At 47.7% G+C, this 12,954-nt stretch overlaps 1 protein-coding gene across 1 annotated transcript in view; it reads left to right on the top strand.

Annotated features, from left to right (window-relative positions):
• Nucleotides 1–10,427, top strand: part of LOXL2 (lysyl oxidase like 2) — a 100,643-nt gene extending 90,216 nt beyond the window's left edge. The window contains exons 11-14 of the mRNA XM_038747465.1: nt 583–698; nt 1,000–1,136; nt 3,298–3,409; nt 10,156–10,427. Coding sequence (XP_038603393.1) covers nt 583–698; nt 1,000–1,136; nt 3,298–3,409; nt 10,156–10,235 — 445 coding nt within the window. The 3' untranslated portion in view covers nt 10,236–10,427. The remainder of the gene's footprint in view (nt 1–582; nt 699–999; nt 1,137–3,297; nt 3,410–10,155) is intronic.
• The last annotated feature ends 2,527 nt before the right edge of the window (nt 10,428–12,954 follow it).

The raw sequence follows: 12,954 nt of genomic DNA, 5'->3' as shown, positions 1-12,954 counted from the left end.
TTGTTGGGTAGGGACCGTCTCTATATGTTGCCAACTTGTACTTCCCAAGCACTTACTACAGTGCACTGCACACAGTAAGCGCTCAATAAATACAATTGAATGAATGAATGAGTGAATTTTCTCTCTCTGCTTATCCCTATTCCTGTCTGTTTGTCCCTCTATGGCATTCTCTACATCTCTGTTTCTTTGACCTGTCTCTGATGCTCTCTATCTCTCCATCTCTCTCTCTTACTGTCTGTATTTCTATCTGTTTCTGCCTCATAGAGGCCCAATCTCTGCCTCATCAATGTCTCTCTGCATTCGAGTGGTCTGCAGAGCTGAGATGTCTGAAACAACCTCACTCCTTAAAACAGCCAAGGGAGGAACAGAAGGGCTGGGATTCGGGAACGTGGGGGGAGCCTGAGCCATCTAGCACCCAAAATCTTCTTTTCCTACCCACGATGTAAGTTTTCCTTAATTAAAAGAAAATTGTTCTGCTGTTTCCCACTCCTCTGACCCTGTGGAGATCTTACCTAATGGGTGGGTGCCCAGAGAAGCAATAGTCAAGATGTCTGAACTTTCTCTCTCTCTCTCTCCTCTCAGGCATTACCACAGCATGGAAGTCTTCACCTATTATGACCTTCTGAACCTCAATGGGACCAAGGTGGCTGAGGGCCATAAAGCCAGCTTCTGCCTGGAAGACACAGAGTGTGAAGCAGGTATCCCCCTTGCCTCGCCTCTCTGTCCTGGACAAAACTCTGTGGAACTGTTCTCCCTCCCTTCCTCCCATTGACTCACCGGGAATGACTCTGGGAAAACTCTTTCCCTTTTCTGTCCCTGTTTCCCTGACCCTTCTCTTCCTTCCCCTTCCCTCTCCCCCCTTCCCAGGGGGGATGTTGGGAGAATAACTCTCCTCTGTAGCAGGATTTCGGGGAACATCATGCAGGCATTTGGTGTGTTTGTTGTGATGGGGGTTGTCAATGGATACAGGGGATATGTAATAAGCCTTCTCCTCTTCAGAAATTCAGAAGAATTATGAGTGTGCCAATTTTGGGGAGCAGGGTATCACCGTGGGATGCTGGGACATTTATCGCCATGACATCGACTGCCAGTGGGTGGACATCACTGACGTGCCCCCAGGGGACTACCTGTTCCAGGTACAGCTAAGTGGGTAGGACCACCTGAATATTTAAGGGGACTCAGTCTGCTGATTACATGGTCTGGTGTGTTTGGGGAGGAAGGCCCCTGCTCTTTCCCCAGGGGTGGAAGAGGAGTATCGAAGCCACTTACAGCAACTGCCAACCACCTCCTCCCTCAGAGAGCTGGACTTGCCCTCCCAGAGCCACATGGCTCGAGGGCGAAGCCCATGGCTGTGACATTGCAGGAGAGAGAGGATCCGGGGTTCCTAGACTTCCCTCCCACTTTTGGGAGAGCATCCTCTAACGAGCAATGGCTCTCTGCCAGCAATTTGATCGGTGAACATTGAAACAGAGAGTCGATTCCCGGACAGGGATTTTGGACTCTCTCTAGCTCCTATATTTTGTCCTCCTCAATCTCCCTCCCCGTTGCCTCCTCTTGTCCTCCCCTGCCCTGCCGCCCCTTCCCCTCCCCACCCGATTCTTTTTGAGACATTAAGTTCCTGGCAAGATCCTCCCAGCCTTCAAACTCCCCACAGACAGGACTCAACACCTGCAGAGAAGCGACCACAGAGCAGTGTTGAAAGACTTTCTGGACCGCCCCACAAGACAGCGAGGCATTCTTCCTACAGCCAAGCATGGAAATGAATCAACGTCTTTAGACTGACCGAGCAGTTCCTGCCCCAATTTTAGATTTAGATTTTTGCTAAAATACACTAGGTAGGCACATAAGCGTGGCATTTGAGGTCTGCCACCACTTTCATTTCATTTCATCTGGCTATTGTTTTCTGAGTGCAATCCATCGCCTGGTTTCACTGTAAAGTCCAAAAATATATTTTTTAAAACACGACAAACCCCAACACTAAAAACCTAAATTCTGTTCTTTATGCCCTGTAAATAGTAATGAGGGCTTGATTTCACTCCTGACGGTCATCCGAAAAATTCAAAATACTTTCACCTAGATTCTCACATAAGTGATTTAGCAGTAGTACAGTGTCACTAAGGAGAATAAGCAGTAGATCAACTGATTACTGATGGGTACCCTGCAGAGTACAGAAACAAGAAAACGAAGTCTGGAATGAGATTGAGCCCATCTGTACCTCTGCAATGAAACCCACACATTTCTCCTGTAGCTCGAGTGTCTGTCTGAGCCGAGCTTCTGCGGTGGCAGAACTGCACAGACACCGGGTTATGGATTTATATGCCAAAGTGACTTTAGTGGGCAGGTTTATATTGGCCCTTAAGGGAGTAAACTTCTAAGGTATGCATGGGTGGCTCAGTGGAAAAAACAGCTGAGGAAAGTGAAGCATTCATAGGTCTGAAACTCTTTGCTTTTTGCTGAAGACCCAGGTTGACGATTTGAAATGGCCCCCAGACATGAGCGGAGGGAGGGATGGGAAGACAGACGATTTGGAACAGTAAAGCCAGACCGTGAGAGAGGCCCCTGCTGAAGAATTCTCCCAGCATGGAGGAGTGGGCGAGCAAGATTTTGAAATCCACGTGGCCCTGGGGTATCTTTTACTAAAACCCATGACGCAGATAACTCAGCAGGCTTTCTTTGGGTTTGCCCCATGTTGTGTGTGATTCTCCAGTGAGACTGGCAGTCCACAAACCCAAGGAAAGCTCTATAAGGAGTTGTCCCAAACTCCCTCCCATATAGGATAGGAACTGTATCCCCCTCTCATTACGGAATCTTCTTTGTTTTTCAGCCTGGAGAGTGGACATTTCATCTGACCAAATTCTGCAGCCCTCTTTAATTCCACTTTCCCCTGCCTTTGTGCCCCAAACCTTCACCTCTTCCCCTCCCTCCTCAGAGTTATTCCCTCCAGCTTCTCCTCATAGTTATCCCTTCCCCTGTAGCCCTGGAGCCTTCCCTTCCTAGCCCGGAGGCCCTGCATGAAGCCCAGTGGACTCACAGGGATCCTCCCTTGGCATTTTAAGAAATCTCCTTTAGACAGCACCAGGTGTGCACCAGGGGGCTAAGCCTGTTCATTTCCTGATGGCTAAACAGGCACCGGGATAAGTGTCCCAGATTCCCTGCCTCCTCAGCAGTTCCCTGGGATGTTTCCGTCACTGCCGAGCTGATGGGCGGAGGGGGTTGTGAGGGGAGGTGCCCAAGTGGAGGGAAGCGGGCCTCAGTTTGGCATCTATTTCTGACAGGGCTCCCCTCTCCCTCTTCCAGGTTGTTATTAACCCCAACTACGAAGTGGCCGAATCAGACTACACCAACAATGTCATGAAATGCCGGACCCGCTATGATGGCCACCGCATCTGGATGTACAACTGCCACATAGGTGAGGGGCAGAAGGGGTTTCAAGAGTGGTGCGGGGGGAGGGAGGAGTAGTGGATGTTGTTGTCACCATCGTAGCAGTAATAATAATAATGATGGCATTTATTAAGCACTTGCTATGTGCAAAGCACTGTTCTAAGCACTGGGGAGGTTACAAGGTGATCAGGTTGTCCCACGGGGGGCTCACAGTCTTACTCCCCATTTTACAGATGAGGTAACTGAGGCACGGAGAAGTTTAAGTGACTTGCCCACAGTCACACAGCTGACAGTTGGCGGAGCCGGGATTTGAACCCATGAACTCTGACTCCAAAGCCCATCCTCTTTCCACTGAGCCACACTGCTTCTCCAGCGTAGTAGTAATAGTATTAAGCACTCACTACCCCTGGAGAGCACTGAACTAGCACTGGGAAACCTGGGGAATATGAGACATGGGTAGTAGTAGTAGTAGTAGTAGTAGTAGTAGTAGTAGTAGTAGTAGTAATAGTAGTAGTAGTAGTAATAATTATGGTATTTGTTAAGCGCTTACAATGTGCCAGGTGCTGTTCCATGGGCTCACAGTCTTAATCCCCATTTTACAGATGAGGTAACTGAAGCACAGAGAAGTGAAGTGGCTTGCCCAAGGTCACACAGCAGACAAGTGGCAGAGCTGGGATTAGAACCCAGTTCCATCTGACTTCCAGGCCTGGGATCTAACTACTAGGGCACACTGCTTAGTAGTATTGGAAGTTGAAGTAGCACTAGTATTTATTAAGCACTTACTATGTCTGCAGAGCTGGGAAACCTGGGGAAAGTGAGACTTGGTTTCTGGCCCTCCAGGAGCTCACAATCCAAAAATAAGGTGGGGCAAGGTTTAGCAACAGACATCTTAGGGAAGATGAAATAATAGAAATACAAACCAACACAAAAGCCAAAGAGGGAGGTGAAGGGCAAGGAACCAAGACCTCCGAGTTCTCAGAACAGCGCTTGGCACATAGTATGCGCTTAACAGTTATCATAATTATTATTATTATCCCTTGATTCCTCTCCAGACTTTCCCCCCTGCCAAGAGAAACCCATTACTCCAGATACTTCCCCTCAGGGAATTGAAAAAGCAGGTTCACCGTTTTCTCCAGGAAGTGGTGGCACTTGGTTAATTTTGGTAGAGAGCTGGGAGGGAGGCCAGCATCACAGCTTCGTGCTCAAGAAAGAAACCACGGACATCCGACCTGGGCCACATTTTCACGCCCAGCTCTGGCCAGGCAGGAGGGAGAATGAACAGACACAACCCAGCCAGGGCCCTACATCTAGTTATAGACTAAGCTGAGATCTCTCATCATTCTACTGGTGACCTAAAAAAAGATGTGGTCTAACCACCAGTTAGACAGGGTTCCCCGCATTATTTGTGGATTCAGGACATCTGATTTTTGCTCTGAAATGAACCAGTAGCAAACTAACCTAATTTTACTCTCCTCCCCAACTTTTTTTTTTTTTTTAAGAAAGCTGTTATTTGATTCTCTCTTTTCTTCAATTATCTGGAATTCTTTAATGGTTGAAGATTTTCAAGTTAATAGAATTATTTCTCATTTCTAGGGCACTGACTCTTGGAAGGGCTAGACAATACAGTTAGCTTAAGCACTGAGTATGTGCCAAGCACTGGAATAGATGCAAAGATAATCAGATCAGATGTGGTCCCTGACCCACGCCGGGCTTACCGTCTAAGAGACAGGGAAGGAGAGCACGTGTCCTCTGTTTTACAGATGAGTTAATTGAGGGACAGAGCAATAGTCATGTTGTTTATTGAGCACTTACTGAGTACACTGAATGCACTGTACTAATTGCTTGGGAAGTACCAGGGAATCAGAAGTTATATTCCCTGCCCACAAGGGCAGGGAAGCAATGTGGCCTAGTGGACAGAACATGGGCCCAGGGAGTCAGGGGACCTAGTTTCCAATCCCAGCTCTGCACTTGCCTGCTGTGTGACCCTGGGCAAGTCACTTCATTTCCTCTATGCCTCAGCTTCCTCAGCCCTAAAATGGGAATTCAATACCTGTTCTCTCTCCTACTTAGATCAGGAGCCCCTTGTGGGAAAGGAACTGTATCCACTCTGATTAGCTGTTATCTACCTTGACACCTAGAACAGTGCTTGACACACAGTAAGCACTTAACAAATACTATAAGCGCTTAGTTCAGTGCTCTGCCCACAAGAAGCACTCAATAGATATGATTGAATGAATGAATGAACAGAGGAGCTCACAGAGCAGGCAAATGATTTGTCCAAGGTCACACAGCAAGCCAATGACTTCCAGACACGTGCACTTTGCTTACTGTCAGCTTATTACAGCCAACTCTTCAGCATCCAGTTATCCACCTTTCTCTAGCCTCCATCCCTCTGGCTCTGGCCCTGATCACCAGAGTCTCCACCAGAGTGTGAGCGGGGGAAATGAAAGTCAATAATTAACTCCATCTATTTAGCTGTTTAGTTGTTAGTTGCCCTAGAAAGAGTTGAAGAAGCGTGGAGAGGAAAAATAAGAAAGCTAAAGTCCGTCTACATTGAAGCTGTAGGGCTCTGTGTTATTTGTTAAGTATTTGCATGGTATTTAGTATTTGTTTGGCTCTTTGATATATGCCAAGCACTGTTCTAAGTGCTGGGAAAGATACAAGATAATCAGGTCAAAAACCATCCCTGTCCTACACAGGGCTCACAATCTAAGTATGAGGGAGAACAGGTATTGAATTCTCATCATAGAGATGAGGTAACTGAGGAACAGGGAAGTTAAGTGACTTGCCCAAAATAACACAGCAGGGACATTCTTTCATTCAGTCGTATTTGTTGAGCGCTCACTGTGTACCAGAGCACTGTACTAAGCACTTGGGAAGTGCAAATCGGCAACATAGGGACATGGAAGGGACGGGATTATAACCCGGGTGCTGTGACTTCAAAGCCAGTGTTCTTTCCACTGTCACACTGCCCCACTCAACATGCTCCTTCTGACTCCAACATCATGGATAACGGGGAATCAGGGAAGTTGTATGGGCTAGTCTTGGAAAGAGCCTGAGCTTGGGAGTCAGGAGTCTTGGCCCCAGCTATGCTACTGGCCTACTCTGTGGTCTTGGACAAGTCACTTAATCAGTCTGCCTCAGTTTCTCCATCAGAAAAATGGGGATGAAAACAAATGCCTAGTCAAACCTCACAGCGACGTTCTGAGTATATCACTACGTGAAAGCACTTCAGAAAAATAAGTGTTGTTTAAATTCAAGTTATTATTGAATCATCATCCATGGTATTAAGCAACTACTATACTGAGCACTTGGAAGAGTACAATAGAGTTAGTAGACAAGCTTCCAGCACTGAATGATGGATAAATAGGCCAGACAGCTATCAATTAATCAATCATATTTATTGAATGCTTACTGTGTGCTGAGCAGTGTGCTAAGTGCTTGGAGAGCACAATATAACAGAGTTGGTAGACACTTTCCCTGCCCACAGTGAGGATTACTTACCCAGTCCACTTCCTTCGCTCCTAGGCGCGAGCCACAGAGCACTGCTGATGGAAATCTAGCTATCAGGCTGACCTTGTCCACCTCAAGTTCATCCTTGCGTGCATTAACTCTGCCCTCTCCTCTGACCGGCAAAATTATCTCTCCATCCTTATTGACACCCAAGCCTGTTGCCCTCACCAGTTATTCTAGACATTAAAGTCCCTCCTCAAACCCCCATCTCCTCGCCTCCCTCATCCCTTGCCCCTGATGACCTGGCTACCTACCTTATTGAAAAAATTGAAACCATCAGGCGTGATCTCCCTAAAATCTCCCCTGCTCCTTCCAGTCCCTCCCTCCTCCTGCCCCTTATTCAACTCTCAATCAATCAATCGTATTTATTGAGTGCTTACTGTGTGCACAGCACTGTACTAAGCGCTTGGGAAGTACAAGTTGGCAACATATAGAGACAGTCCCTACCCAACAGTGGGCTCACAGTCTAAAAGGGGGAGTCTAAACTCTCCCATCCTTCCAGCAGAATCTCAAGAGGAGGTCTCCTGCTTTCTCTCAAAATCCCCCCACCTCCACCTGCACATCTCAGCCCATCCCTTCGCACCTTTTCAAAACAACAACCCTCTCCCTTCTTCCCTCCCTGGCCACCATCTTCAACTGTTTGCTCTCCAGTGGCTCCTTCCCCACTGCTTCAAACATGCTCATGACTCCCCATCCTAAAAAAACCCTTCCTTGACCCTATGTCTCCCTCCAGTTATTGTTCCATCTCCCACCTACCATTCCTCTCCAAACTCCTTGAATGAGTTGTCTACACCTGCTGTCTCAAGCTCTCCTCCAATTCTCTCCTTCCCCCCTCTCCAGTTTGGCTTCCATTCCCTTCACTCTACAGAAACTACCCTCTCAAAGGTCACAAATGATCTCCTTGGCAAATTCAACAGCCTCGACTCCATCCTAATCATCCTTAACCACTCAGCTGCCTTTGACACTATCAACAACCCCCTTCTGCTGGAAACATCCAACCTCTGCTTCACTGACAGTGTCCTCTCCCGGTTCTAATTCTATCTCTAGCCACTCATTCTCAGCCTCCTTTGCGGTCTCCTCCTCTGCCTCCTACCCCCATCTGTGGATGTCCCTCAGAGTTCAGTTCTGGGGCACCTTCTATTTTCCATCTACACCCATTTCCTTGGAGAACTCATTCACACCCGCGGCTTCAATTACCACCTCTATGCGGGTGATTCCCAAATCTACGTCTCCAGTCCTGATCTCTCTCCCTCTCTTCAGTCTTGAATTTCCTCCGGCCTTCAAGACACCTCTACTTGGATGTCATTCATTCATTCAATCGTATTTATTGAGCGTTTATTGTGTGCAGAGCACTGTACTAAGCGCTTGGGAAGTACAAGTTGGCAACATAAAGAGACGGTCCCTACCCAACAGTGGGCTCGCAGTCTAGAAGCGGGAGACAGAACAAAACAAAACATATTAACAAAATAAAATAAGTAGAATAAATATGTACAAGTAAAATAAATAAATAAATAGAGTAATAAATACGTACAAACATATATACAGGTGCTGTGGGGAAGGGAAAGAGGTAAGGCAAGGGGGTGGGGAGGGGGAGGAGGGGGAGAGGAAGGAGCAGCGTTACCGTCACCTCAAACTTAACATGTCTAAAACAGAACTTCTTACCTTCCCACCTAACCTGCCCTCCCCCTGACATTCCCGTCACTACAGACAGCACCACCACCCTTCCCATCTCACAAGCCTGTAATCTTGGCACTATCCTTGACTCCTCTCTCTCATTCAGCCCACATATTCAACCTATCACTGTATCCTTTATGTTCATCCTTCACAACATCACTAAGATGTCTTTTCCTCTCCATCCAAACTGCTACCATGCTAGTCCAAGCACTTATCCTATCCCACCTTATCAGCCTCCTTGCTGACCTCCCTGCCTCCTGTCTCTCCCCACTGCAGTGCATTCTTCACTCTGCTGCCTGGATCATTTTTCTCCAAATGATCATGTTTCTCCACTCCTCAAGAACCTCCAGTGGTTGCCCATCCACCTTGCATCAAACAGAAGCTCCATACCACCAGCTTCGATCACCTTGCCCCCTCCTTCCTCACTTGGCTCCCCTCTACTACAACCCAGCTCACACACTTCACTTCTCTAATGCCAACTTTCTCACTGTGCCTCCATCTCATCAATCTCACTACCGACCTCCCACCCACGTCCTAGCTCTGGCCTGGAACACTCTCCCTCTTCATATCCGACAATTACTCTCCCCCGTTTCTAAGCCTTATTGAAGGTACATCTCTTCCAAGAGGTCTTCCCTGACTAAGCCCTCATCTCCTCTTTTCCCACTCCCTTCTGCATCACCCTGACTTGCTGCCTTTATTAGTCCCTGTCCCCCGGCACTTAGGTACATAGCTATAATTTATTCATAGTAATGTGTCTCCCTTTCTAAACTATAAGCTCGTTGTGGGCAGGGAATATGTCTGTTATATTGTGTTGTACTTTCCCAAGCACGTAGTACAGTGCTCTGCACACAGAAAGTGATCAATAAATATGATTGATTGATTGTTTTGGTTGAATGAGCTTACAGTCTATTGCAGCAAGGCCCATTTCTGCCAACCCCCAATGAATTTGGGGTTTCCTGGGAAAACGGATGTGGTTCCTGAGCTGAATCCCCTGCTGCCCAGCTATTTCCTAACATCTCCCACTCCTTCTGTGTTACCCTTGCACTTGGATTTGCTCCCTTTTTTCACCCCTCCCTCAGCCCCACAGCATTTATTTAATAGGTCGGTAATTTATTTATATTAGTGTCTGTCTCCTCTAAACTCTAATCTTGTTGTGGGCAGGGACTGTGTCTGCCAACTCTGTTGTAAAGTACTCTCCTAAGTGCTTTGTACAGTGCTCTGCACAAGTGAGCACTCAATAAATATGATTAACTGATTGATTGATCTCAAGAGGAGGCAGGCTGACGTAGGCTCCCCAAATCTGGCTGATTACAGGCCCTGAGGGTTTTATCCATCCCCCTCCCCTTGCACTGAGATCTCTTCTGAATGTGAAATGAGATTTGTTGGTCAGGGTACCAAGATAGCCGGAATCAGTGCTCTTGGGCAGGGAAGCCAGTCAGACCAGGTGGTGAGGTCCTCTGGGACCGATTCTCGGAGGATCCAATTTTTAAGCTGCTGGGATCTTTGGGACTGGAGCAGACTTCCCTCTCCCTGGGTCCCCGTGGAATAAGCTGCCAATTTCTCTCTCTACCTTTTCACCCTGTACAGGTGGCTCCTACAGTGATGAAACAGAGAGCAAGTTTGATCACTTTGGTGGCCTGGCGAATAACCAGATCTCCTCTCGGTAAAGAGCCAGCCGGAGGCCCTCCCCACCCAGGACACTGCACTATTTACCCTGGGGTCTTCCCTAACCACTGCACAGCCACCAGCGAACCAGGTCCTTCCCTCCTCCACGCCCCTGCCCAACTGGGCCCTTTGATTTTTGAAGGACAAATGAATGCCCTTTGCCTCCTTTCCCATCTACCCACTGCCTGAAACATATCCCATTTTGGAAACTCTCCGCACCTGCCCATGTGCCCTGAGGGTGTGGGAATACCCAAAAAAGCTTTAGGGGGGCCTAGCGATGCAGAAAAAAAAAAAAAACCCACCTTGCTGTCCTGCCCAGGAAACTACGCACTTAGCTATTTCCTCAGATTAGGACCATAGTAAGCAAAATACTTACTGCGGAAATGTAGGGGCCTCTGGGGTTTACTGAGCTCCAGGACAACACGATCTCTTCCTACCACTCAATTTCCCTTTTGTAGGGAAGCAGAAGGTGAGGGTCTATATCCTGCTCGCTTCCTCCAGGATTTATCCGGTAGCTTTCCATGGCTTTGCTGAAGCCGACCCGCTGACAGGCCAGGGTTCAGAGTCTCATGGGGAGACCAGAGGTAGATGCTACAGAGGCTTTCGATGCCTGCAGATTTATTTTTTATTTTTACTGGTACTTGTTAAATGCCTACTGTGCGCCAGACACTGCACTGAGCACAGCAGTAGATACTGATAATCAGGTTGGGCACAGTTCCTGTCCCAAATGAGGCTCACTGTCTAGGATTTCATGGATGTCCACACAGGGGGAACTTGGTCACCACAGCCCTCTCCCTATTCACTGTATCAACTTAATCTTTAAGTTTTAAACCCGCAGTGCATGCGGTCACAATCTCAAATAATCTGCTACAAGCCTGCAAGTACCAACCAGGGTCTGGGTTCCAGAGAACATATCTGTATTCCACACTGGAAGCATGGCTATGCAGCGCTGAACTAGGGAATTAGAATGTCACAGGGCAGAAGAAACCAAAAAAAAATGGAAGAAAAATGTCATTTAATGTGCTTGGTTCTAAATTGTATCCCCGGGCCAGGCATGTGGACGTCACTAAAGGTTTCCCTTCTTCCGTACAAGTGGGAAAGGGTCCGGTTAACACGGGAACCTCTTTGCAACGCTTTTTGCCCAAAGAGCTCAATATGTTGGCCGACGTCAGCCTTTTAACGGTAACCACTGCCTGGTCTAGCCTCTCTTTCCATCAGAGAAGGATTTGAAGCCCATGTTTTTCTTATCCCATTAAACTCTTTATTTCTTCTACAGTTTACTATACCCATATATATAAGTTCTGCTGTCAGGATTTCAGATTAGGCAATTTTGAGACATACTTCTTTTTCTTGCTCGGTTTTTTTAAAAAATATATATATATATATTTGTTTTAAGGATGACACCAGGTCTGAATTGTATCTCCAACAGAAACACGGTAATTTATTGGCATTTCATATTGGGCATCGGGGCCTTCTTAAATACAGCAAAAAGTCACCTGTGTAATGACTTCTTGTTGTTTTGAGCAGTTTCCTTTTGGCAAAGGTGAATGAATGGTGCTAAACTATTCCCGGCTCCTGGTTTCTGGAGGACACTCCCTGATTGCCAGGGGTCAACAGAGACACTTACACATACTTGAATCACAGTTGTTTGTCCCCAGAATAAATGGTTTATCATATTCAATGAGTGGGTGTTTCATTAGAGACCCGTCAGCGGGTGTCTCATCCCCTTCTGACACCTGGTCTCTCATTATCACCGCCCCACTCACGCCTCACCCAATGCCCAAAGGATGGGGTGGGATCCATGGCACCTCAGGGAGGTGGTGCCTGTCTTCTAGGACCTCTCCCTTCAAGGAGACTGAACGGACCAACACAGAGCTGGAAGGGCACTTGAGCGATCATCTGGTCCGGCTTCCCACCTCTGGCAGGGGAAATGAATGCCTGAACCATCCAGCAAATGGATATCCAGTCTCTTTTCCCAGAGTGGTGCTGTCTATAGCCTCCTGCGGTACCCAGCTTGTTTGCTTTGTCCCCCTTTCTTTGCCCTTTTTTCCTTTTTTTCCAAGAAGTGTAGGGAATCAGAGGTCCTGCCTGAACCCACTGAAGCAGCACTATGGCAGCTGGTTGGACGGTGGTATTTGAGGAAGGCTCTGGAGGCTGGGAATCACCATGGGAGCTGGGTTCTAATCCCTCCGCTTGCCTCTTTTTGAACGATGGCCATTAATGGAACTCTTGCTTCGATCTATCAGCAAAAAGTGGGTAGAATTCCTAGGAGGCCAAAGGCATGTCTGTTCGGGCCAGGGGCTGGGGGAGGCCTGGGAAAACATCTGGATAATCAAGAGATGGAAGAATGCCATTTCTTTGAGGACACGGGTAATTCCGGTTTTTCTCCTGATTAAGTTTCCCGGCCGTTATGGCAGTAGACCTCACCTAATTTCTCTGCTTTTACAGAAAGCCAGGCTTCTTTCAAATTCCAACTTTTCCTTACGACCGCCTCATACTTCTGGCCTAAGCATGGAGCTTCCTACTGTCTGGAGGGGAGTCTGACTCTGACTCTCTACAGCCCTTGGGGGGAAAAGACAGTAGCCCCACCACCAACCGCCCTGGCAACCCCCTCCCTCTCCCTCCACTCACTGTTTCCAGAATGCTACTCCTTCTGGCTGAAGACACCCCAGGGAAGGGAGCATTCCGCTCGGCCGAAGTGTCTCAGGCTACACGTTTTTG

The sequence above is a fragment of the Tachyglossus aculeatus genome, chromosome 5 (genome assembly GCF_015852505.1).
Source record: "Tachyglossus aculeatus isolate mTacAcu1 chromosome 5, mTacAcu1.pri, whole genome shotgun sequence".
Taxonomy (NCBI): domain Eukaryota; kingdom Metazoa; phylum Chordata; class Mammalia; order Monotremata; family Tachyglossidae; genus Tachyglossus; species Tachyglossus aculeatus.
This window is presented reverse-complemented; position numbering and strand designations above follow the sequence as displayed.